Source organism: Saimiri boliviensis, chromosome 1, assembly GCF_048565385.1.
Source record: "Saimiri boliviensis isolate mSaiBol1 chromosome 1, mSaiBol1.pri, whole genome shotgun sequence".
Taxonomy (NCBI): Eukaryota; Metazoa; Chordata; class Mammalia; order Primates; family Cebidae; genus Saimiri; species Saimiri boliviensis.
Genome location: NC_133449.1, coordinates 245,072,403 through 245,098,683, shown reverse-complemented (window position 1 = coordinate 245,098,683; position 26,281 = coordinate 245,072,403). Strand labels below are relative to the sequence as shown.

Here is a 26,281-nt window from a genome sequence, read left to right as displayed (position 1 = left end):
TGTTTAATTTCATTAATCATTGTTATTCCACAATTCTAAAAAGTCTACACTGCGCTAGGCACGGCCAAATGTTAATAGGATGAACATGGCCTGACGAGGTGGCTAATGCCTATAATCCCAGCACTTTGGGAGGCCAAGGCAGGCAGATCACTTGAGCTGAGAAGTTTGAGATCAGCCTGGGCAACAAAATGAGACCCTGTCTCTACAAAAAAATACAAAAATTAGCCAGGCATGGTGGTGCAGGCCTGTAGTCTCAGCTACTTGGGAGGCTGAGGTGGGAGCATTGCTTAAGCCTGAGAATTTGTAGTGATCCAAGATTGCACCATCCTGGGTGACAGAGTGAGACTCTGTCTTAAAAAAAAAAAAAAAAAAGGATGAACATGACACAAAACCCTGTGTGTGATCTGTTATTGTTGTTGTTGGTTTTGGATTTTTTGGTTTTGCTTTTTTTTTGAGACAGTCTCACTCTGTCACCCAGGATGGAGTGCAGTGCATGATCTCAGTTCACTGCAACCTCCACTTTCTGGGCTCAAGAAATCCTCCTACATCAGCCTCCCGAGTAGCTGAAACGACAGGCATACACCACCTTGCTCAGTTAATTTTTGTATTTTTAGTAGAGATGGGTTTTCACCGTGTTGCCCAGGCTGGTCTTGAACTGGCCTCAAGTGGTCCTTCCAACTCAGCCTCCCAAAGTGCTGGATTACAGGAGTGAGCTACTGTGCCCAGCGTCAAATATTATGTTTTGAAAATGGCAGGCGCAGTGGCGCATGCCTGTAGTGCCAGCTACTCAGAAGGCTGAGGCTGGAGGATTGCTTGAATCCAGGACTTCTGGGCTGTAGTGCGCTATGCCGATGGTGTGTCTGCACTAAGTTCAGCATCAATATGGTGATCTCCCGGGAGCAGGGTACCACCAGGTTGCCTAAGGAGGGGTGAACCGGCCCTGGTCAGTAATGGAGCAGGTCAAAATTCCTATGCTGATCAGTAGTGGGATTGTGCCTGTGAATAGCCACCGCACTCCAGCCTGGGCAACATAGTGAGACCCTGTCTCTAAAACAAACAACCAAAAACAAAAATGGTGGGCTGAGTGTGGTGGCTCATGCCTGTAATCCCAGCACTTTGGGAGGTTGATGTGGGTAGATCATAAGGTCAGGAGCTCAAGACCAGCCTGGCCAAGATGGTGAAACTCTGTCTCTACTAAAAATACAAAAATTAGCCAGACGTGGTGGCACACGCCTGTAATCTCAGCTGCTCTGGAGGCTGAGGTAGAGAATTGCTTGAACCCGGGAGGCAGAGGTGGCAGTGAGCTGAGATGGTGACATTACACTCTAGCCTGGGCCACAGAGTGAGACTCCATCTCAAAAAAATTAAATAAATGAAAAATAAGATAAAGAAAAAGAAAATGGTGGCTCACACCTGTAATCCCAAGACTTTGAGAGGCCAAGGTGTTCACCACCAGCCTAGGCGACACAGCAGGATTCTTTTGATACAAAAAAAAAATTTTTTTTTTTTTTTTCCACAGAATCTCATTCTGTCGCCTAGGCTGGAGTGAAGTATTGTGATCTCAGCTTACTACAACCTCCACCTCCCGGTTGAAGCAATTCTCTTGCCTCAGCCTCCCCACCATGCCCAGCTAATTTTTTGTATTTTTAGTAGAGTAGAGGTTTTGCCTTGTTGCCCAGGCGGGTCTCAAACTCCTAACATCAGGCAGTCCACCTGCCTCAGCCTCCCAAAATGCTAGGACTACAGGATGTAAAATTATCTTCTAAAACAGTTTTATCAGTTTTCATTCTTACTAGCAAAATATGAAAAAAATACCCATTTCATCTTTTACTTTCTAGTACTAGGTATTCTTATGTTCCTTTTTCCAAACTAGAAATAATTTTATTATTTTTGATTTTTTAAAAAACACTTTTGTCAGTTAATAGACACTAAAAAAAGAAAAAAGAAAAAACACTTAAACAATGCAAATACTATTTTAAAAAAATGGAGACGGGGTCTTTCTGTGTTGCCCAGGCTGATCTCGAACACCTGTCCTCAAGCAGTCTCTTACCTTGGCCTCCCAAAGTGCTAGGATTACAGGCATGAGCCACCGCATCTGTTCTGCAAAAACATTTAAATAATGCTAAAATATTTTAGAAAGTAAAAACCACCAGCTAGAGTTCACATCTATTAACAAATAGCTGTATATTTTAAAAAACTTTTTGTATACATAATATCGATTAAGCTTAAGTTCCATTTTACCATTTATAGTGAATTGGATATATATAAAACTCTTCTAACCTCTTATTTTTACTTGGCTAAATATGATGGACATTTTTTTTTTTTTTTTTTTTTTGAGATGGAGTTTTGCTCTTGTTGCCCAGGCTGGAGTTCAGTGGTGAGATCTTGGCTCACCGCAACCTTCACCTCCCAGGTTCAAGCAATCTTCCTGCTTCAGCCTCCCAAGTAGCTTGTATAACATGCATGTGCCACCACACCCAGCTAATTTTTTGTGTTTTTAGTGGAGCTGGTGTTTCTCCATGTTGGTCAGGCTGGTCTCCAACTCCCCACCTCAAGTGATCTACCTGCCTTGGCCTCCTAAAGTGCTCAGATTAGAGACGTGAGCCATCACGCCCGGCTGATGAACATCTTTTAATATTCAGGAATATAAAGCTACATCAACATCTTTACCAGCAAATATGTTCCATTGTATAAACATACCATAATTTACATAATCAGTCCTTATAGAAAGACATATTGTTTCAATTTATTTTAAACAAAAATCATTCTAGGAATTCTGTTAACTTATAAACATTGAATGAGCTTTATTATAATATATAGTTGCCAAAGACCCAATTTTATGCAAGCTGAAACAATAAATGAAGGGTAGCAAATTTGAGAGCCTATAACTTTTTAGCATGTATTTTATTGCTGCTTCAGTGAATTACCACAAACTTAGTGGCTTAAAACAAGATGTATTTATTATTGTAGAGTTCCAGAGGTTAGAAGTCTAAAATTGTTTGCATGGCTGAGTTTATTCTGGAGACTGTGGGAGAGAATCGATTTCCATGACTTTTCCAGCGTCTATAGGCTTTCTGCATTCCTTGGCTCATGGCCCTGGCATCCCTCTGACATCGATTATACTGTCATATTTGTTACTGTGTCTTGGACACTTCAGTCTCCTTCTTATAAAGACCCCTCTGATTACATTGGACCTAGAGGATAATCCAGGATAATCTTCCTGTAGTAAGATTATCCTGGATAATTTAGTCACATTGGCAAAAATCCCTTTTGCTCTGTAAAGTAACATACTCACAAGTTTTGGGATTAGTACATGGACATCTTTTATTCTGCCTACCACAAAACGTAAGATCTAAATTTGTTTAGAAATGGAGAACCTCAAGCTTCACCTCAGACCACATGAATCCTGATCTGTATTTTAGCAAAATCCTCATGTGATTCTATGCATACTTAAAATTTGAGAAGTACTATCTTTCAATAAAATCAGAAGATACAGTTAAGCGAAAAGAAAATAAAGCATAGTCACAATACCCATCCAACTAGTGATAAACACTCTTAGCATTTTGGCATTTATTTATTTCCAAAAGAGGGACATTCTGAATGTAATGTTTTGCAACCCTCTTTTTTCAGAATGCATTGTGAATGTATAACATGTCAACAAATACACTCAAGATAATTTTAGTTTATTTAATTAATTGTGAGCGATGGGAAAGTTCTTCAAAGTTTATATCTTAGACTACATTATAAGGTATTACAATTTCTTTCTCCATGGCCATTATCCGCCAGCATAAACATATACCCATGTATATTTTCTAAATCAGCTACATCTTAAATCAGCTACCTTGACTCACTCCAGCATGTCTGAACAGAAACCGGGCAAGCTCCAAACCCTTGTGCATGCTCCTTATTTGGAAACCCTCCTGACCTCCTGACTAGCTTCCTCTTCTTCCTTGTCTTCTTCCTTGTTTTCTTTCCTCCTTATATATTTAGGAAATTTCCAAGCACAGAATGTGAGGTCCCTTTCTGGCCAGTGGAAACTGGACACAGCAGTAGGGCGATTGCATCAGGTTATGAAAGTTATAAATGTCCCTGTCTCCTTTGTTCAGGTGTGCTCTTGTGGCAAGACTGCTGGTGAGTTGCACCCTTTCTGCAGGAAGTAAACTAGCCTTGCTGAGTTATCCATTGTCTCGGTGTGGATTTTTCCTGACATTATAAACCCATTTCCAATATTAATTACATTTTTTTTTTTTTTGAGACAGTTTCCCTCTGTCACCCAGGCTGGAGTGCAGTGGCACAATCTTGGCTCACTGCAACCTCCGCCTCCTGGGTTTAAGCAATTGTCCTGCTTTGGCCTCCCTAGTATCTGGGATTATAGGCTCCTACCACCATTCCTGGCTAAGTTCTGTATTTTAGTAGAGACAGGGTTTCATCACGTTGGCCAGCCTGGTCTAGATCTCCTGACCTCCAGCAATCCATATACCTCAGCCTCCCAAAGTGCTGGGATTACAGGCGTGAGACACTGTGCCCGGCCTATTTATTTATTTTTGAGAAGGAATCTTGCTCTGTAACTTAGTGCCACTCTGTCTCCCGGGCTGGAGTGCAGTGGCTCTATCTCAGCTTGCTGCAACCTCCACCTCCTGGCCTCAAGTGATTCTCCTGTCTCAGCCTCCCAAGTAGCTGAGATTACAGGTGCCCGCCACCACAATGGGCTAATTTTTGTATTTTTAAATTAGAGACAGGGTTTCACCATGTTGGCCAAGCTGGTCTTGAACTTCTTAACTTAGGTGATCCATCTGCCTCAGTTTCCCAAAGTGCTGGGATTTATAGGTGTGAGCCACAGTGCCCGACCTCAACATAATTTTATTTTTGTTATTGTCTTTTTTTAAACATAATTTTAAATGGCCAATTTGAATTTTATTATGTATGAATGTATTGTGATTTTATCATCCATCTTATTGGTGGTCATTTAAATAATTTTATCTTTTTACTTTAAAAAACAGCCCTTGTTGGCCGGGCGCGGTGGCTCAAGCCTGTAATCCCAGCACTTTGGGAGGCCGAGGCGGGTGGATCACGAGGTCGAATCCTGGTCAACATGGTGAAACCCCGTCTCTACTAAAAAAAAAAAAAAAATACAAAAAACTAGCTGGGCGTGGTGGCGCGTGCCTGTAATCCCAACTACTTAGGAGGCTGAGGCAGGAGAATTGCCTGAACCCAGGAGGCGGAGGTTGCGGTGAGCCGAGATCGCGCCATTGCACTCCAGCCTGGGTAACAAGAGCGAAACTCCGTCTCAAAAAACAAACAAACAAACAAACAAACAAAAACAGCCCTTGTGTGATTGACATTCTTGGAATGCAGAGCTTGGTTCAAATCCTAACATGGGCTTTTACTAGCTTTTAACCTTAGGCAGGTTACTTGACTTCTCTGTGCTTCAATTTCCTCAACTGTAAAGCAGACATAAAGAAAACACCTACCTCAAAAGGTTGTTCTGAAGATTAAAATAGATAATTCCTGTAAAGATCTTAAAACTGTACCTGGAATATTTAAATGAGCAATAGAAGTTTTCTATTATTAATCTTTATGAACACTCTATTTCCTTACAACTTCTCTTTTTATTATTTTATATATTTTAAGAAATAGTCTGTAGTTTAAAAATATTTATCATTTATTTATTTATTTTGAGATGGAGCCTTGCTCTGTTGCCAGGCTGGGGTGCAGTGGCCGATCTAGGCTCACTGCAACCTCTGCCTCCCGGGTTCAAGCGATTCTCCTGTCTCAGCCTTCCGAGTAGCTGGGATTACAGGGGCCCACCACCATACCAGGCTAATTACGGCATTGGTTTCACCATGTTGGCCAGGCTGGTCTCGAATTCCTGACCTCAAGTGACCCGGCCGCCTCAGCCTCCCAAAGTGCTGGGATTACAGGCCTGAGCCACCTTGCCCACCCATTATTATTTTTGAAATGGGGGCTGTATGTGTGTGGAGAGGAACTCTATTTTCCAGACTGGCTTCGAACTCCTGGGCTCAAGGGTTCCTCCTGCCTCAATCTCTGGAATAGCTGGGACTACAGGTGAGCGCCACTGCGCCTGGGTAAGTTCTCTTTTTAAGGATAAGAAAATTTAGGTGACTATGCTAACTTTTAGCAGAGGCAGGCAGAACTGGATTTATGTCGCTTAAATTTTTTCCACTCTTGCTATTACTCAGGAGTAAGGGCCCAGCAATTTGGGTTAAGTTAAAAAATAAATATTTGCCGGAGGGTGAGTGGACTGATGGGAGTAAATAACTCTTTAAATAACTCTTCTCTGCCATGATGGATCCGCAATGGTTATCTAGAATAGAAAGGGTGAAATGGTTCTCACGGAGGCTTCAATCAGCCAGAGAGATAATTGAGCTCCTCGGGAGTGGAGCTAACCAGACCTATGGTTTCCATGGTGACGGATCCGGCTAGTATGGACTCCGGCTCTTTATATTGCGCAAGCGCACACAACTGATTTGGGTACCCCGCGCCTTTCGGTTCGAAGAGAAAGCCCCTCCTTCCTCTTCCCGCCGTTAGCCTATCGCCTTCTCCCTTTGCCGGTCGCGTGCGCGCTGCCCGCCTGTGACGTAGTTTTCGCGCGTCCGCGTCTTTTGGAGCCGCGACGCTAAACATGGCGTGTTCCTAGAAGCCGCTTTCGGCATCAGTAGGCGGCGGCGTGGGGACTGGCAGCGTGGGGCGCGGGACCAACCGACGCCACTTCGTGTTGGGAAGTGGGAGCGGGAGGGCCGGGCGATTCCCGACCGAACCAAACGGTGAGGCCCCGGCCCGAGAGCCACAGAGCGCGCGAGTGGAAGGGAGTGAGTTGGGCACCCGAGATCTGAGAGGCGAGGGAGGAACGTGGGGCTACCGGGAGATGAGGGATACAAGTAGCGAGATGAGGGATACCAGTCCGAGGCAAGGGAGGCCTGTAGGCTTGGCTGTCTGCGTAACCTTAGGAACCCGGGGAGCTGGGGGCTGGCCGAGGCAGCCCGGGAGTGGATAGCGTGGTAGCTGAGCAGTCAGGGTGCGGGGTGGGAGGGACTGTATGCTAGGCTGAGCAGAGTCGAGGGTACCCTTCGTGGTCACGGTTGCAGACCTGGGTGATGCATTTGCCCTTGGAGGATAGCTGGTGCAAATATTGAGATAAAGTAGTTATCTCGAATATAAGACCATTGTGCATTATTACTGCGCACACGACCTTGTTGATGATAACAATACTGTGATAGCTTTAAACATTAGACCCTTAAATGCCTTTAATGAAAAAGTGAAGGTGGTTGCCCATTTATAGAGATGAGCTTCATGGAAGAGGTATGGCCGCCAATTCTCAAGCTCAGCGACTCCTGCAGATTTATATTTGGGGGTATTTATGATTCAGCAAAACTACTTTGGCTCATTGCATTTGTCATTTTTCTTTATTATTTTGTGACATGGTGGTGAATGAGAGAAGTACTCCTACCTGAAAGTGATTTGACTAAATATCAAGGAATAGTAAATTACCTACTAGTACCAAGGTTGCAGTTGGCATACCTCCTCCCCTCCATAATTGAAATGAGCTCAGTTGTAGTGTGGTAGTGCCCTTCAGATTTTGGTGATTCTTCAGAAGGAAGTAAGGAAGAGCAGTTTGCAGCCATAATGCTCCCTCCCACCCCCGTCCTTGGATAGGAATTTTCTTCCTCCATTTTCATGTTATTTCAAACTTCTCTGTTCAGTAGAGAAGCTTCATATTAAGGGCAGGGTGACTCTGCTATAGGAGACATCCATTGCATGACACCTTTTACATCTTTCATCACTGAGGAAAATTTCGTTGAAATTAGAAAATTTTTTCCTATTGGTTATGATAGGACTGGTATTTTCTCTGTTTCTGCTGTAACCTAGAACAAGGTACAGTAGAAACAGTTTACATGTAGTAGTGGTTTGTGGCCATATATTATAGTCCCAGGGTAGGAGGGTGGTCTCTGCGCTAGTTGCACTTCCTAAAGCCAAGGAGAATTTTCATGACAAACACATTTGGCTGTGGCAATATGTTAGAGGTTTTAAACAAATATGTAAAGATTATTTGATCACTAGTAGAAAATCTAAGCTTCAGATTTTATTATGTTAGAATATATTTACATTTGGAATCAAACCAGAATACAGAATGATCCTTATATGCATGTGGCTATTAAAATACACAAGATTTTTTTCCAGAAACAGTTTTTTCCCCAGTGATAAAAATATTCAAATTTTGGATAAGGGAATGTTTTGCTAGTTGGATTTTGACCTTTGTGTTACATGTTTGTACCTATGTGTGTGTATGTATTTAACCTTACTTCTAATTCAATGTTACTGATGGTAATATTTTTTCCTTTCTTTATCAGCTTCAAATGGGGACTGTTAATTTCAGAGCATTTAAGGAATGGCAAAACACATTTAGTGCAAATGTGAGTCTGTAGTGTCTTTGGTTTTCTGACTGTCAAACTGATTGCAGATAAGTCCACAATTAAATGCTTTGCAGAGCTTAAGTTGCATCAGTGTTCTTTATCCTTGCTACTCCAGTACCCAGTAAACGTTTGTTATTGAATGAACACCTAAGTTGTGGTTAGAAATGCATGGTCTGAGGCTCAGTCTATAGCTGCTCAATCAAAATCTGCATTTTTAACAAGATACCTAGATTAAAGAAATGTTCAGTAAATCTTGAGATGCACTGCTTTGGTTGGTAACAGTTGAAGAACACTGAGGTAATACACAAAGCTGTATGAAAATTTATAGCATCATTTACTTTAATCTGAGGTAATCTTATGCTGATTATCCAGTCTGATGAAACAGGCCCGGAAAGGTAAGTGGCTTGCATAAGGTCATACTCTAGATTTATAACTCAGGTTCTGACTCATTCCAGTGGTTTTTCTTTTGCTGGTTACGGTCAGAGCTTGTTATATTAAAAATGGACTAACGTTCATGAATGACAGCCGTTCATTCAATAACAAATGTTTACTGGGTACTGGACAGACAGCCCAACAATCCTGTGTGTCCCTGCTTACTGTACCTGTTTATCATGGTGGCATTAATCCACCACTTTCCCTCCTTTTTTCTCCCCACCTCGAGGTGGAGTTTCACTCTTGTTGCCCAGGCTGGAGTGCAATGGCATGATCTTGGCTCACCACCTCACCACAACCTCCACCTCCCAGGTTCAAGAGATTCTCCTGCCTCAACTTCCTGAGTAGCTGCGATTACAGGCTACCACCACGCCCTGCTAATTTTTTGTATTTTTAGTAGAGATTGGGTTTCTCCGTGTTGGTCAGGCTGGTCTTGAACTCTCCACCTCAGGTGATCTGCCTGCCTCGGCCTCCCAAAATGCTGGGATTACGGGTGTGAGCCACCGCACCTGGCCAACCACCTTCCCTCTTTATTTTGTTGTCATTATTGTTTGAGACGGGGTCTTGCTGTACTTTTGTTGTTGTTGTTGTTGTTGTTGTTGTTGTTTGAGATGGGGTCTCGCTGTCACCCATGCTGCAGTGCAGTGGTGCGATCTCTGCTCACTACAAGCTCTGCCTCTGGGGTTCAAGCGATTCTCCTCCTGCCTCAGCCTCCTGAATAGCTGGGATTACAGGTGCCTGCCACCACACTTGGCTAATTTTTATATTTTTAGTAGAGACAGGGTTTCACCATTTCAGCCATACTGGTCTTGAACTCCTGACCTCAGGTTAGCCGTCTACCTTGGCCTCCCAAAGTGATGGAATAACAGGTCCCCTTTTTACTCTTTCTTTTTTTGTTTTTTTTTCAGATGGAGTTTCCCTCTTGTTGCCCAGGCTGGAGTGCAATGGTGCGATCTAGGCTCACTGCAACCTCTGCCTCCTGGGCTCAAATGATTCTCCTGCCTCAGCCTCCTGAGTAGCTGTGATTACAGGCATGTGACACTACGCCCAGCTAATTTTGTATTTTTAGTAGAGATGGGGTTTCTGGAGGGTGGAAGTCCAAGATCAAGGTTCAGATTAGATTGATTTCCTGTAAGACCTCCATCCTTGGCTTGCAGATGGCCACCTTCTTGCTGCCTCTTCTCATGGTCATCCCTGTGTGTACATGCATTGCTGCTGTCTCTTTTTCTTTCTTTCTTTATTTTTCCCCCCGCTCTTGTCTCCTAGACTGGAGTGCAGTGGTGTGCTCCTGGCTTTTGCCTCTGCCTCCCAAGTAGCTGGATTATATGCATATGCCACCACGCCTGGCTAATTTTGTATTTTTAGTAGACATGGGGTTTCTCCATGTTGATCAGGCTGGTCTCCAACTCCAGACCTGAGACGAGGTCTCCCAAAGTGCTAGGATTACAGGCGTAAGCTACTGCTCCCGACCTTCAACTATTTACTTATCAAATCTTGTTTCAATTCTTTACTCTTGACTTCAGGCCTAGGCCTCCCAAAGTGCTGGGATTACAGGCGTGAGCCACTGCGCCTGGCCTTCAACTGTTTACTTATTTATCAAATCTTGTTTCAATTCTTTCATCTACTTCTTTTTCCCTACTGCTACTACACTGGCTCAGATTATCATTTATCATCTGGACTTTTGTGTAAACTTTGTAAATTGACTCTTTGTTTCCAAGCATGCAGACCATTCCTCTCCACCCTGCCTTTTACTCAAGACAGATTGTGTTGGTGTTCTGCGTTCCTTTCGTGCACACCTTCAGATTAAAATCCAAAGTATGTAGTTTTGGGACTAAGGACCTTAGGCCCGGTGCAGTGGCTCACACCTGTAATTGCAGCGCTTTGGGAGGCTGAGGCGGGTGGATCACGAGGTCAAGAGATCGAGACCATCCTGGTCAACATGGTGAAACCCCATCTCTACTAAAAATACAAAAAATTAGCTGGGCATGGTGGTGCGTGCCTGTAATCCCAGCTACTCAGGAGGCTGAGGCAGGAGAATTGCCTGAACCTAGGAGGCGGAGGTTGCGGTGAGCCGAGATTGCGCCATTGCACTCCAGCCTGGGTAACAAGAGCGAAACTCCATCTCAAAAAAAAAAAAAAAAAAATAGGGACCTTAATGATTTGGATGTTGCCCACTTTTTGTTTTCACCTTCTGTTCACATTCTGGACCACTTTCCTCACGTTCTTGTGTCGTGGTAAACTATTTACGATTCCTCAAGAGTGTTAGGATGTCTTTAAAAGTTCAGACCTTTATATGCCTAAAATATACCCATCACCTGTTTGACAGACACCCTATAACATGCATTCATTTGAGTAACTCCTACTCAATTTATGGGGCTTATTTCAAATGCTACCCTCTTCCCCGCTGGGAAGCCTCATTCTCTATCTCTTTAAAAGACATAAGACACAATCTTGCTGTGTTGCTCAGGCTGATCTCAAACTTCTGGCCTCAAGTGATCCTTTTGCATCAGAGTCCCAAGTAGCTGAGATTATAGGCATGCACTAATGCACCTGGATGGAAGCTTCAGTCTCTCTAGAGTGAGTTAGTTAGGTTCTCCTCTTAACTGCCCTTCGTGGTAGTTTATCTTAGCCTTTATACTATATTTTAATTGCTGTTTGTGTTTTTTCCTCTTTAGACTTGATTGAAAGACTCACTTATTTTTTGTCTCTCAGAGTAGTGGCTGACCAGTAGAGGCTGCTTCGTTATTGAATACTGTGAGTGCAAGTTGAATTACTAGTGGGCTGAAAAAAAGGTGGAATGTTACATATTTGAGGTTAGACCAGGTAGGATTGAAAAATCAAAGATTTGAGTGCTTTTTGTGGCTTTACACAATGAACTATAAGCAGAACTTGAGATTTATTTATTGAATTCATTTATTTAACAAGTTTTTATTCATCACTTTCATATGTGCCAGGTACTCTTCTAGATACTAGGATATAGCTTTGAACAAATTGAAGTTTCTGGTCTTTAAATACTAATCAAGGGAGTCTGTACTTTAGCCACATATATTTTATTTTATTTATTACTTTTTTGTGGGGGGATGGAGTGTTACTTGCCGCGCAGGCTGGAGGAATGCAGTGGTGCGATCTTGGCTCACTGCAACCTCTGCCTCCCAGGTTTAAGCAGTTCTTCTGCCATATCCTCCCGAGAAGCTGGGATTATGGGCATTCGCTACCATGCCCAGCTAATTTTTGTAATTTTAGTGGAGACGGGGTTTTATTATGTTGGTCGGGCTGGTCTTGAACTCCTGACCTCAAGTGATCCACCTACCTTGCCCTCCCAAATAGCTGAGATTATAGGCATGAGCCATCACACCCAGCCAACACATATATTTTATAGTTTAAAATGTATGTGTTTACAGTGCAGTAAGCTATTAACAGTACAGTACTATGAAGAGTATTCATATAGTTAATAGTATTATGCAGAAAAATTAAGAAGGATATAGGGAACATAAAGATTCTGGGTTGAGGAGTGAGCTGTTTTAGATTGGCAGTTAGTGGAGACCTCTTTAAATAGAGGACAACTTGAGCAGAATGGAATGCCATCAAAGAGCAAGACATGCTTTTATCTAGAGACCAGAGCTTTCCAGCCAGAGGGAACAAATTGTACAAGGGAAGGATAAGATAAATTTTATGTATCTTTCACTAAAGATGGACACATGTTTCCAAGTCTCTGTTACTATAGATAACTAGGATGTACAGACAAGTTAGTAAAGATGGACACATGTTTCCAAGTCTCTGTTACTATAGATAACTAGGATGTACAGACAAGTTAGTCCTCGTCTCCTTATTCTTGTATGCCTAGTCTCCTTTATGTTAGACATTGCCTTTATTATTATATTTAAAAAATTGCTTCATATTTACTTTGACTAGAACTCAAAAATACATTCATGTCTTTGCCTCAAATTTTCTTTTGGTAGAGTGATGAAATATTTAACTGTAGAAGTGGAAGCAGTGCTGTAAAGAAGTTCTTAGGTGTCATATGTTGCCTCAGGGTGAGGTTTTTGTTTTTATGTTTTGAATCTCATCTTTCTTGCATTGCATTACTCTCTAGGTGCCTATTCATTTCTTTCCCTCAGGAACTCAGCATTCTTTGCCCTATCCTCTTGAACTCTGTAATCCCTATTACGTTTGGTCAAGATGGTTGTCTTGCCCAAATGGTCACTGAGAATTCTAAAGTTCCTTGCTTCCCTCAGCCCTCCTTGAGTGGAAAGGATGCTTGGAACATACACTTTGGAATCTACTACTTCTTTTTTTTTTTGGAGATGGAATTTCGCCCTTGTTACCCAGGCTGGAGTGCAATGTCGCGATCTTGGCTCACCGCAACCTCCGCTTCCTGGGTTCAAGCAATTCTCCTGCCTCAGCCTCCTGAGTAGCTGGGACTACAGGCGTGCGCCACCATGCCCAGCTAATTTTTATATTTTTAGTAGAGACGGGGTTTCACCATGTTCACCAGGGATGGTCTTGATCTCTTGACATTGTAATCCACCCGCCTCAGCCTCCCAAAGTGCTGGGATTATAGGTGTGAGCCACCGCACCCAGCGGAATGTTATACTTCTTACCATCAGGTGGCACTGCAGACTATTCAATTTATTTTATTTTATTTTCTAGATGGAGTTTCACTCTTGTTGCCTAGGCTGGAGTGTAGTGGCATGATCTCGGCCGACTGCAACCTCTGCCTCCTGGGTTCAAATGATTCTTCTGCCTCAGCCTCCCAAGTAGCTGGGATTACAGGCACATACCACCATACCTGGCTCATTTCTTGTATTTTTAGTAGAGACAGGGTTTCACCATGTTGGCCAGGCTGGTCTCGAGTGCTTGACCTCAGGTGATCCACCCGCCCCGGCCTCCTCAAGTTCTGGGATTACAGGCCTGAGCCACGCTCCCTCCAGACTCATTTCTAACAAGTAAGAGTTTGCAGGTTTTTTGGAAACACCAAGCAGAGTTCAGGTCCTTTGAAACTCTTGAGTAGATTTGATGTTTTAGGAGTAGGGAAGAGAAAGCAAGCAAATAGTGCCTCTCTTTGATGTCACATATATTTTGTTATGCATTTTTTCCTCCCAAAGAAACCAGTTTTTGACAGTCTGCATGAAGTGTCATAGGGCAGGTGTCTGCAGCCCTCAGGCCATGGACCAGTATCAGTCAGTGCATGGCCTGTTAGGAACTGGGCCACACTGCAGGAGTTGAGCATTGGGGGTGAATAAGCATTACTACCTGAGGTCCATCTCCTATCAGATCAGCAGCAGCATTAGATCCTCATAAAAGCTTCAACCCCGTTGTGAACTGCACATGCAAAGGATCTAGGTTGCACATTCCTTATCAGAATCTGACTAATGCCTGATGATCTGCAGTGGAACAGTTTCATCCAGAAACCATCCTCTCCCCTGCCTTCGACCACTCTCCCACTGCTCCGCCCCATCTGTGAAAAAAATTGTCTTCCATGACACCAGTTCCTGGTGCTAAAAAGGTTGGGGACTGGTGTCATAGGGAATAACATGAGTAGCCCTGGTGGTTCTTTTAGCTGAAGGTATTTGGAAAGTATATGGAAGCATCTTTAACTAATCTCTGTGAAGTGTTAATAACATATAGTATGCAGGGACAGAGATGCTGAACAACCTGCAGTGCATGCACAGAGAAGTATTTTCTTATTCAAACTGCCAAAGACTGCTGCTGAGAAACTGAAATGAATCCAGCTGTACACATTTGAATCCAGATGTTGTAGTACACACTAGCATCTTTGGACCTCTTTGTCTTATGCCAAAAGTCTTATGTTCTTTCACCTTGCTTTAATTTCTTGATCTTTTTGGCCCCGAGTTAACATCAAATACTGTGGAAACTATAGCTACATTTTTTTTTTTTGAAGAGACAGGGTCTTATTATGTTGCCGAGGCTGGTCTTGAACTCCTCAGCTCAAGTAATCCTCCCACCTTCACCTCCTAAAGTACTGATATTACAGGGTGAGCCACCATGCCTGGCCTATATAAGTAAAAAAAAATTTTTTTTTTTTTTTGTTTGAGATGAAGTTTCAAAACACTCTTGTTGTCCAGGCTGGAGTGCAATGGTGGGATCTCGGCTTACTGCAACCTCCTACTCTCGGCTTCAAGTGATTCTCAGCCTCTCAAAGTGCTGGGATTATGGACATGAGCCACCATGCCTGGCCCACATTTTTTTTTTTTTTTTTTTTTTTTTGAGACGGAGTTTCGCTCTTGTTACCCAGGCTGGAGTGCAATGGTGCGATCTCGGCTCACCGCAACCTCCACCTCCTGGGTTCAGGCAATTCTCCTGCCTCGGCCTCCCGAGTAGCTGGGATTACAGGCACGCACCACCATGCCCAGCTAATTTTTTTTTTGTATTTTTAGTGGAGATGGGGTTTCACCATGTTGACCAGGATGGTCTCGATCTCTTGACCTTGTGATCCACCCGCCTTGGCCTCCCAAAGTGCTGGGATTACAGGCTTGAGCCACTGCGCCCGGCCGCTTGGCCCACATTTTTAAAAAATTTAAAAAAAATTTTTTTTTTTTTGAGACAGAATCTTGCTCTGTTGCCAGGCTGGAGTGCTGTGGCATGATCTTTGCTCACTGCAACCTCTACCTCCTGGGTTCAAGTGATTCTCCTGCCTCAGCCTCCTGTGTAGCTGGGACTACAGGCACACGCCACCACGCCCAGGTAATTTTTGTATTTTTACAAAAATTTTTTGTATCCTTTGGCCAGGAGAGGAAAAAAATGTTTTTTAGAGACAGGGTCACCTGAACTACAGTGCAGTGGCACAATCAAAAACCAAAAAATTTAGCCAGGAATGGTGGCACAAACCTCCCAGCTAGCTGGGATTACAGGCATGTGCCACCATACCTGGCTAATTTTGTATTTTTGGTAGAGGCAGGGTTTCTCCCTTTTGGTCAGGCTGATCTTGGATTCCCGACCCCAGGTGATCTACCCATCTCGGCCTCCCAAAGTGCTGGAATTACAGGCATGAGCCACCATGCCTAGCCCACATTTTTAAAAAATTTGAAAAATACATTTTTTTTAGAGACAGGGTCTCACTCTGTCACCTGGGCTAGAGTGCAGTGGCACAGTCTTAGCTTACTTACAAGCTCAAATTCCTGGGTTCCTCCCTGCTGAGCCTCCTGAGTAGTTAGCTGGGACGGTTTGTGCCACCACTTCTGGCTAAATTTTTTGTTTTTTTTTTTATTTTTTTTATTTTTTATTTTATTTATTTATTTATTTATTTTTTGAGACGGAGTTTTGCTCTTATTACCCAGGCTGGAGTGCAATGGCGCGATCTCGGCTCGCCGCAACCTCTGCCTCCTGGGTTCAGGCAATTCTCCTGCCTCAGCCTCCTGAGTAGCTGGGATTACAGACATGTGCCACCATGCCCAGCTAATTTTTTGTATTTTTAGTAGAGACGGGGTTTCACCATGTTGACCAAGATGGTCTCGATCTCTCGACCTCGTGATCCACCTGCCTCGGCCTCCCAAAGTGCTGGGATTACAGGCTTGAGCCACCGCGCCCGGCTTGTTTTTTATTTTTTTTAAATGGAATTGAGGTCTTGCTATGTTGCCCAGACTGGCCTTGAATTCCTGGAGTGACGCTGTCCTCCCACCTAGACTTCCCAAAGTGCTGAAATTACTGGCTTGAGCCACCACGCATGGCCATCTCTTGTGGATTTTGATATTTACATGGTCAAAGCACTTTAAAAAAAAACAGCTTTATTGAGCTATATAATTCACAGTCCATATAATTCACCCACTGAAAAAGGTGTACAATTCAAGGTTTTTAGTATACTCACAGAGTTGTGCAACCATCATTACAATCAGTTTTAAAACATTTTCATCATCCCAAAGAGAAACAGTGACCTATAAGCAGTTGCTCTACATTTTCTGCCAATTCCCTAGCCTAGGCAACCACTTATCTACTTTTTGTTTTATAAAATTGCTTGTCCTTTATATTTCATATAAATGGAATCATGCAACGTGGTTTTATTTGACTGGCTTCTTCTGCTTGGGGTGATGTTTTCAAGGCTCTTTCATGTTTTAGTATGTTACAGGATTTTATTCCTTTTTATGCAAAATAATACTTTATTGAATGGAAATACCACATTTTGTTTTATTTATTTAATTTTTTGAGACAGAGTCTCACTGTGTGGCCCAGGCTGGAGTTCACAGTGGTATGATCTTGGCACACTGCAACCTCCGCCTCCCATATTCAAGTGATTCTCATGCCTCAGTCTCCTGTGTAGCTGGAATTACAGGTGCACGGCACCATGTCTGATTGATTTTTGTATTTTTAGTAGAGATGCAGTTTTATCATGTTGGCCAGGCTGGTCTCAAACTCTGGACCTCAGGGGATCCACCCACCTCAGCCTCCCAACGTGCTGGGATTATACTTGTGAGCCACTGCACCTGGCTGAAATACCACATTTTATTTAACCGTTTATCACATGATGAATATTTGAGTTGTTATCAGTTTTTGGCTATCATGAATAATGCTACAGTGAACATCTGTGTACAAATTTTTGTATGGACAAACTCATTTCTCTTGAGTATATGTCCAAAGGTAGAATTGCTACATTATATGTTATTCTGTGTTTAACATTTTGAGTAACTACCAGACTTTTCCAAAGTGGCCATTTTACATTTACACTAGCAATGCATGAGGGTTGCAGTTTCTCCTTACCTATGCTTCATCATCTTTTTAAAAAAAGCTGGACGCCGGGTGCGGTGGCTCAAGCCTGTAATCTCAGCACTTTGGGAGGCCGAGGCGGGTGGATCACGAGGTCAAGAGATCGAGAACATCCTGGTCAACATGGTGAAACCCCGTCTCTACTAAAAATACAAAAAATTATCTGGGCATGGTGGCACGTGCCTGTAATCCCAGCTACTCAGGAGGCTGAGGCAGGAGAATTGCCTGAACCCAGGAGGCAGAAGTTGTGGTGAGCCGAGATCGCGCCATTGCACCCCAACCTGGGTAACAAGAGCGAAACTCTGTCTCAAAAAAAAAAAAAAAAAAAAAAAAAAAGCTGGACACCATTGATCAGATCATTATCTTTTTTATTATAGCAGTAGTAGTGGATATGATATCACTGTGGTTTTTTTTTTTTAATTTTTAATAATAGGATGGGGTTTCACCATGTTGGCCAGGCTGGCCTTGAACTCCTGACCTCAGGTGATCCACCCACCTCGACATCCCAAAGTGCTAGGATTACAGGCGTGAGCCACCACACCCGGCCTTAATTTGTATAGAGATGGGGTTTTGCCATGTTGCCCAGGCTGGTCTTGAACTCCTGAGGCTCAAGCAGTCCCTCAACCTTGGCCTCCCAAGGTGCTGGGATTATAGGTGTGAGCCACCTCACCCAGCCTCATTGTGGTTTTGTTTTGTGTTGCCCTAATTGTTAATGATGTTGAGCATCTTGTCATATACTTAGGGATCATTTCAGTATCTTCTTTAACCACCTATTTAAAGCCTTTGCCTGTTTTTAAATTGGGTTATTTATGTTTTTATTACTGAGTTGTATAAGAGTGCTTTGTATATTCTAAATCCAATTCCCTTATCAGATGTATGGTTGGCGAGTATTTTCTCTCATTCTGTGGGTTGTCTTAAGAATCTTTTTTTTTTTTTTTTTAAGAGACTGGGTTTCACCATGTTGGCCAGGATGGTCTAGATCTCTTGACCTCGTGATCCACCCGCCTTGGCCTCCCAAAGTGCTGTGATTACAGGTGTGCACCACTGTGCCTGGCCAGCTTCACTTTCTTGATAGTGTCATTTGGTGAAGTTTTAATTTTTTTTTTTTTTGGAGACAGGATCTTGCTCTGTCACCCAGGCTGGAAGGCAGTGGCACAATCATGGCTCACTGTAGCCTGGACCTCCTGGTCACAAGTGATCCTCCTGCCTCAGCTTCCTGAGTACCTGGGCCTATAGGTATGTGCCATCATGCCCAGCTAATTTAAAACTTTTGTAGCCACGGGTTCTTGCTATGTTGACTAGGCTGGTCTAAAACTCCTGGGCTCAGTGATCCTCCAGCCTTGGCATCCCAGAGTGTTGGGATTACAGGTGTGAGCCACTGCCCCTGGCCAAAATATTTCATTAAAAAAAAAAAAAATACAGCCGGGCGCGGTGGCTCAAGCCTGTAATCCCAGCACTTTGGGAGGCCGAGGCGGGTGGATCACGAGGTCAAGAGATCGAGACCAGCCTGGTCAACATGGTGAAACCCCGTCTCTACTAAAAATACAAAAAATTAGCTGGGCATGGTGGCATGTGCCTGTAATCCAAGCTACTCAGGAGGCTGAGGTAGGAGAATTGCCTGAACCCAGGAGGCGGAGGTTGCGGTGAGCCGAGATCGCGCCATTGCACTCCAGCCTGGGTAACGAGTGAAACTCCGCCTCAAAAAAAAAAAAATACAGTCAGCTCTCTATATTTGCACTTTCTGCACCTGCTGGTTTAACCAATGTCATGTTGAAAATTTTCAAAAACGTTAAATAATAAAACAAAAAGTACAGTATAGCAACTATTTATATAGCATTTGCATTATATTAGGCATTGTAAGTAATCTAGGTGAGTTAAAGTATATGGAAGGATATGCATGTGCTATGCAAATACTACTATGTCATTTTATGTAGGGGACCTGGGCATCCTTGGATTTTGGTATCTGTGGGTGATCCTGAAACCAATACCCCTCATATATTGAGAGAGAACTGTATAGGCATTTACAGCTATAAACGTCTCTCTAATCTACATCTCAGAAGTAGTAATCTAGATCCTATTCTGACTATATCTCAGAAGTTTTGGTGTATCATGTCTCCATTTTCATTCATTTCAAAATATTTTCTCATTTCCCTGTGATTTCTTTTAGCTGTTGGTTATATAGGAGTGAGTTTTTTCATTTCCACATATTTGTGAAGTTTTTGTATGAGAACATATTTGTATCATTTCAATTCTTCTAAATTTATTGAGGCTTGTTTTGTGGCCTAGCATATGGTCTATCCTGGAGAATGTTCCATGTGTACTTGAGAAAAAGGTTGTTGAGTGGAGTATTCTATAAATGTCTGTTGGGTCTCATTTGTGAGTTAATGTGGTTCTAGACTTGTATTTATTTCCTTGTTGATCTTTTTCTTAGTTCTATCCATTACTGAAAATGGAGTAGTAAAGTCTCCAAATGTTGTTGTAACTCAGAATCCCAGATTTAAAATGCATTTAAATTTTTTTGCCTTATTAATCTTTTTATCTTTTTTTTTTTTTTTTTTTTTTTTTTGAGGCAGTGTCTTCCTCTGTCACCCAGGCTGGAGAACAGTGGCACAATCTCATCTCACTGCAGCCTCAGTCTTGTGGGCTCAAGCAGTCCTCCCACCTCAGCCTCCCAAGTAGCTGTAACCACAGGGGCGTGCCACCTCACCTGGCTAATTTTTTGTATTTTTGGTAGAGATGGGTTTTTACCATGTTGCTCAAGCTGGTCTTGGAACTTCTGAGCTCAGGCAATCTGCCTGCGTCAGCGTCCCAAAGTGCTGGGTGTGAGTACAGGTGTGAACCACCATGCCAGGCTCCTTAATCTCAGAAAGTAGTCTAACAATTTATCTTAATAAATAAATAAATTAATTAATTAATTAATTTGAAATGGAGTCTTGCTCTGTCGCCATACTGGAGTACAGCAGCTTGATCTCAGCTCACTGCAACCTCTGCCTCCCGGGTTCAAGCAGTTCCCCTGCCTCAGCCTCCCAAGTAGCTGGGACTACAGGTGCGTGCCACCATGCCTGGTTAATTTTTGTATTTTAGTAAAGATGGGGTTTTACCATGTTGGCCTGCTGGCCTTGAACTCCTGATCTCAGGTGATCCTCCTGCTTCAGCCTCCAAAAGTGCTGGGATTACAGGTGTGAGTCACGTTAGCCACTGTGCCCAGCCTTATTTTATTTTTGGAGACAGTCTCCTCTGTCGCCCAGGCTCCAGTGCAGTAGTGCACTCTCCTCAGTGCAACCTGTGCCTCCCGGGTTCAAATGATTCTTGTGCCTCAGCCTCCTGAGTAGCTGGGACTATAGGCATGTCCCATGGTATGCCTGGCTAAATTTTTTTTATTTTTAGTAGAGATGGGGCTTGCGATGTTGGCCGGGTTGGTCTCAAACTCCTGATCCCAAGTGATGTGCTCACCTTGACCTCCCAAAGTGCTGTGAATACAGGCGTGAGCTACCATACCTGGGCCTTACAGTGTATTTAAAACTCTTTATTTTCCTCCCTTTCCCAACTGTGCACAGTACTCACTTACCTAATTGTGTAATTGCTTAGAAATTCCAGGAGCTGTTTTTTTTTTTGAGACGGAGTCTTGCTCTGTCACCCAGGCTGGAGTGCAGTAGTGTGATCTCAGCTTACTGCAGCCTTTACCTCCTGAGTTCAAGGGATTCTTCCAGGGGCTAATTTTAAAACAAACCAGGCATAGAGACTCAGTTGTGGAATCATCCTACTTAGTAGTTACAGATAGTCTACCACCACCAGGCTGAAGTCAAGATGATGCCAACTGTACCACTGGGTACAGTGATTACTCAAGATAGCCATTGAAACAAGGCATGCAGACCAGGCACGGTGGCTCATACCTATAATCCCAGCACTTTGGGAGGTTGCAGTGGGCCGATGACCTTAGACCAGGAGTTCGAGACCAGCCAGGCCATCATGGTGAAAACCCAGTTCTATTAAAAATACAGAAATTAGCCAGGCATGGTGGCGCATGCCTGTAATCCCAGCTATTTGGGAGGCTGAGGCACAGGAATCATTTGAACCGGAGGCAGAGGTTGCAGTGAGCTGAGGTGGCGCCGCTGCACTTCAGCCTGGGTGACAGAGCTAGACTTACAAACAAAAGTAAAATAAATAAGGCTTGCAGACCCGTACCTTCCTGCACTGCTCCTGTATATTTCTTTTTTTTTTTTGAGACGGAGTTTCGCTCTTGTTACCCAGGCTGGAGTGCAATGGCGTGATCTCGGCTCACCGCAACCTCCGCCTCCTGGGCTCAGGCAATTCTTCTGCCTCAGCCTCCTAAGTAGCTGGGATTACAGGCACGCACCACCATGCCCAGCTAACTTTTTGTATTTTTAGTAGAGACGGGGTTTCACCTTGTTGACCAGGATGGTCTCGATCTCTCGACCTCATGATCTACCCGCCTCGGCCTCCCAAAGTGCTGGGATTACAGGCTAGAGCCACCGCGCCCGGCCGTATATTTCTTATACCAAGTTTTTCTCCTTAAACCCCTTCACTCAGCCCAAAAACCTGAGGTGGTTCCTTTGAGGCTTGAGCTAGGCTGTTTTCCCATCTACTTACGTTTAAGTAAAAGCTGTGATTCTTTTACCATGCCATACTTTGGCTTCTGAGTGGCAAATGGTCAAACTTGAGTTGGCTACATTATTTATTGTGGTGTGGTACCTCTGCTCTTTGAACAAGCTGTTGTGGGCACAATTGAGGCTCACTCTTCTTGGCCTGCTGCCCTGTGGTAGAGCTTCTGCCCCAGGAGTGGTACCTGGGTAGAAGAAGAGAGCCCTAGACCTCTAGCTGTGTTTGCCTGGTGTAGAACTTCTGCAGCATAGAGCTGGGGTGTATGAGAAATGCTGGCTGGCTGGTTACCAGCATTTCTCATACTGGGGAGAAACTGTAGCCCTCAGCTGGGAGTTAGGGTGAGCGAGAGCCCTGTGTTCTTGGCTATATGTCCCTGGAGTAGAGCTTCCTCACCCTGTGGGGCAGGGCTGGGTTTGTGGCTCAAAAGCCACAGATTCTACCAAGATTTGGTACTGTTTGTTGCATAGATGTTTTTATGTTTGTTGCATGTGCTTAAGACATTTTCCAGAGACGTTGAGCTTTTTATAATTTTCACTAGTTAGGGTTGTATCCCTGAAGAGAAGGTCTGTGGAGCTACTCACATCATTCCAAAAATATTCTTTCTCTTCTCTTCTAATTTTTTATTTTAGACAGAGTCTCGCTTTGTTGCCCAGGCTGGAGTGCTGTGGCACAATCTTGGCTCGCTTCAGCCTCCACCTCCTGGGTTCAAGTGATTCTTCCATCTCAGCCTCCCGAGTATCTGGGACTACAGGAACCTGCCACCACGTCCGGCTAATTTTTGTATTTTTAGTAGACATGGGATTTCACCATATTGGTCAGGCTGGTCTTGAACTCCTGACCTTGTGATCTGCCTGCCTTGGCCTCCCAAAGTGCTGGGATTACAGATGTGAGCCACTGCACCCTGCCTCTAATTGTTTTGAACTGGAAGTTAGGTCAAGTCTTGGTTAGATTAATGTTAACCATTTTTGATGTTTCAGAGGTGAGGCTGTGGGCTGTTCATTTCATCACATCAGGAGGCACTTAAGTTTAAATTTTGTTGCTGTTGTTGATAACTGAATTTGCTCTCTTGGTTAAGCTGGTGACTGACGATGGATTTCTTTATTTTAAAGGTTTGTTTCTTCATTACAATTGGGAGGTAATCTGTGGAGTGATAGTTGGACACACTGGGAACATTCTTTTCCTCAACAACTGTTCTTTCATTTAATAGTTTTAGCATGGGTTATTTACCCATGCTTGAATAAATAATTTCACTGTGGGAACTCTTTTTATTTTGAAACAGTCCTCTTCAGTTTTTACTCTAATATTGGCATTTTTAAAAAAAATGTCACTCTACTTAATGCGTTGGCATTTTGTAGACTTGCTGGTTTTATTGTTTATGTAAAATAAATACCCTAAAACTAATGACAAACACAGATAGTACGAATATTCTACAGAAAACTATTTTGTATGGGTGAAATTAAAGTCAATGCACATCTGAGAAATCTGTTAGTGGCAGGCAAAGGTGCTGCATTTTCTTTTGCTTACTGTTTCTTTTAATGAGCAGTTTTATGTTTCAAACTATAGGCACATTTGTATATCTTTGGGCTTTGGGTTTTTACCCATTAGATGAACCACTCATATTGGTTCTGTGTGGGAGATATACTGGGTGCCAACTGGTATAGTAGAAACGTACTTTTCACAATTTGTCTTAACAGTAAGAATAGCTTCTTCTGCCTCCCACCCTAGTAGCCCACAGATTGTGGGAAGACAACAGAGACTATTCTGATTCTTATTCTAACAATTACTGCAGTGTCTAGCACAAAATAGGTGCTCCAGAAATGTATGAACTGAGCTCTTCCCCCTAGACTGGATGGGCTTCTTAGGATCAAGGATCAAAGCAAGGGGAGGACCTGGATGGGGCAGGGTACTGGAAGGAGGTAGGGATGGGAAATCCTAGCAGATGCCACTAAAACAGGTAAAATGGTGAGGGTAAGTGGGATATAAGGATAAGAGTACATAAACTTAAGGATGGCTTGGCTGTGTGCGTTTATGTTCTCTGTATAATCTTTGCTTTAGGGGAAAATTGTTTTGAGGGTTGGCAGTAGTCAGTGATTTTTTTTTTTTAGTAGTAGCCCAAAACAAGTCCGTGACTTTTATCTTTATTTCTTTGGTGGAGCGGGTGGGATGAGGATGAGTTGTGGTAGAGCTTTTCTCCATTCATATGTTGATATCAGTATATTTATATTCTTCTTATGCTATGGCTATTTTTGTACCTGTATGAAAAGTCTGGACAATTTGTTCCTGCCCTCTTCTCCAACTTCATCTTCTACCACTTTCCCCTTTTCTCACTAAGTGTCAGTCATATTGGCCTTCTTTTTTTTTTTTTAATTTTTTTTTTTTTTTTTTTGAGACGGAGTTTCGCTGTTGTTACCCAGGCTGGAATGCAATGGTGCGATCTCGGCTCACTGCAACCTCTGCCTCCTGGGTTCAGGCAATTCTCCTGCCTCAGCCTCCTGAGAGCTGGGATTACAGGCACGCGCCACCATGCCCAGCTAATTTTTTGTATTTTTAGTAGAGACGGGGTTTCACCATGTTGACCAGGATGGTCTCGATCTCTTGACCTCGTGATCTACCCGCCTCGGCCTCCCAAAGTGCTGGGATTACAGGCTTGAGCCACCGTGCCTGGCCATATTGGCCTTCTTAAGTTTGTTTCTAATCCCAAGGCCTTTTTTCTAGTTGTTTTCCCTGTCTGAAGCTCTGCCTTCTGATCTTTGCTTGGTTGGTTTTCTCTTGTCATTCATGTCTCATAAATGTCACTTCTCAGAAGCCTTCCCTGCCTGAATACCCAGTCTAAAGTGACAGACTCAATTGCAGTCCGTCTGTTGTTTTGAGACAGGGCTGAGTGCAGTGGCGGGATCACAGATCACTGCAGCCTGAACCTCCCTGAGCTCAGGTAATCGTCCCACCTTAGCCTCCTTAGTAGCTGGGACTACAGGTACACACAGTCACACGTGGGTGATTTTTGTATTTTCTGTAGAGACAGGATTTTGCTGTGTTGTTTAGGTGGGTCTTGAAGTCCTGGGCTCAAGTGATCTGTCTGCCTCAGCCTCTCGAGTAGCTGGGATTACAGGCGCCCACCACCATGGGCTGGTCTTGAACTCCTGACCTCGTGATCCACCTGCCTTGCCCTCCCAAAGTGCTGGGATTACAGGCATGAGCCACTGTGCTTGGCCAATTATAATTATTTTAACAAAGGTATTCATTTGCTTTGGCTGTATTCTTTATAGGCTAATAACTTTCAGACTTTTACTGTCTGGAACATTCTTCAGTTTTAGAGTTAGCTACTATCACTAAGCTATATCAACACAGTACAAAGCTAGTCCCTGTCACCCCTGCACTAAGAACTTTGACTCATTTTCTGTTACATTTTAGCTTTCAGTTTTAATCCTTATATTTTGTACATATATATTGTGAATAACTCTATATAACTTGCTAAGTATATAGTTGTATACAATTTTGGGGGTGATTAGAAACAAAATCCTAGATAATTCAACAAATTCAAGAAATTATATATTTGTTGAATGGCTTCAGCTACGTGGTATAGGATTAGATGACCTAAACCTTAAGATCCTGTCTGACTTAGGTTTTAGATTTTTGTTTAGTAGGTCAGTTTGACTTTTTTCCCCACAGCATTTCATTTTGTGTATTTAAGAAATATGATATGGACATGTACCACTGGTGGCACAGTAAGATGATGTTACAAAGTACTTTACCAGTGAGTCAAAACAATTCTTTTTTAGTTTTCTTTTCTATCTTCTGATTTTGTCAAGTGTAATGTTAGGTGCTACCGTATGATTTAATGCTTTTATAACATTCATTCATTTAGAGATGGAGTCTTGCTCTGTCTATATGGTTTAATGCTTTTATAACATTTATTTATTTGTTTATTTAGAGATGGATACTCTCTCTGTCGGCCAGGATGGAGTACAGTGGCATGATCTCACCTCACTGCAACTTCCACCTCCTGGGTTGAAGCAATTCTCTTGCCTCAGCTTCCTGAGTAGTTGAGGAGCATGCCATCCCACCTGGCTAACTTT

General features: G+C 43.1%; 1 protein-coding gene across 2 annotated transcripts in view; it reads left to right on the top strand.

The window, feature by feature from the left end:
- The first annotated feature begins 6,618 nt into the window (after window positions 1-6,618).
- IPO11 (importin 11) overlaps window positions 6,619-26,281 on the top strand; it is a 211,850-nt gene continuing 192,187 nt past the window's right edge. Inside the window, exons 1-2 of one of the 2 annotated variants that reach the window (XM_074385585.1) lie at window positions 6,629-6,785; window positions 8,370-8,432. In XM_074385585.1, the coding sequence (XP_074241686.1) occupies window positions 8,376-8,432 (57 nt within the window). In that variant the 5' untranslated portion in view covers window positions 6,629-6,785; window positions 8,370-8,375. Of the gene's footprint in view, window positions 6,786-8,369; window positions 8,433-26,281 lie in introns of both variants that reach the window. The other variant, XM_003925805.4, reaches the window with a different exon arrangement.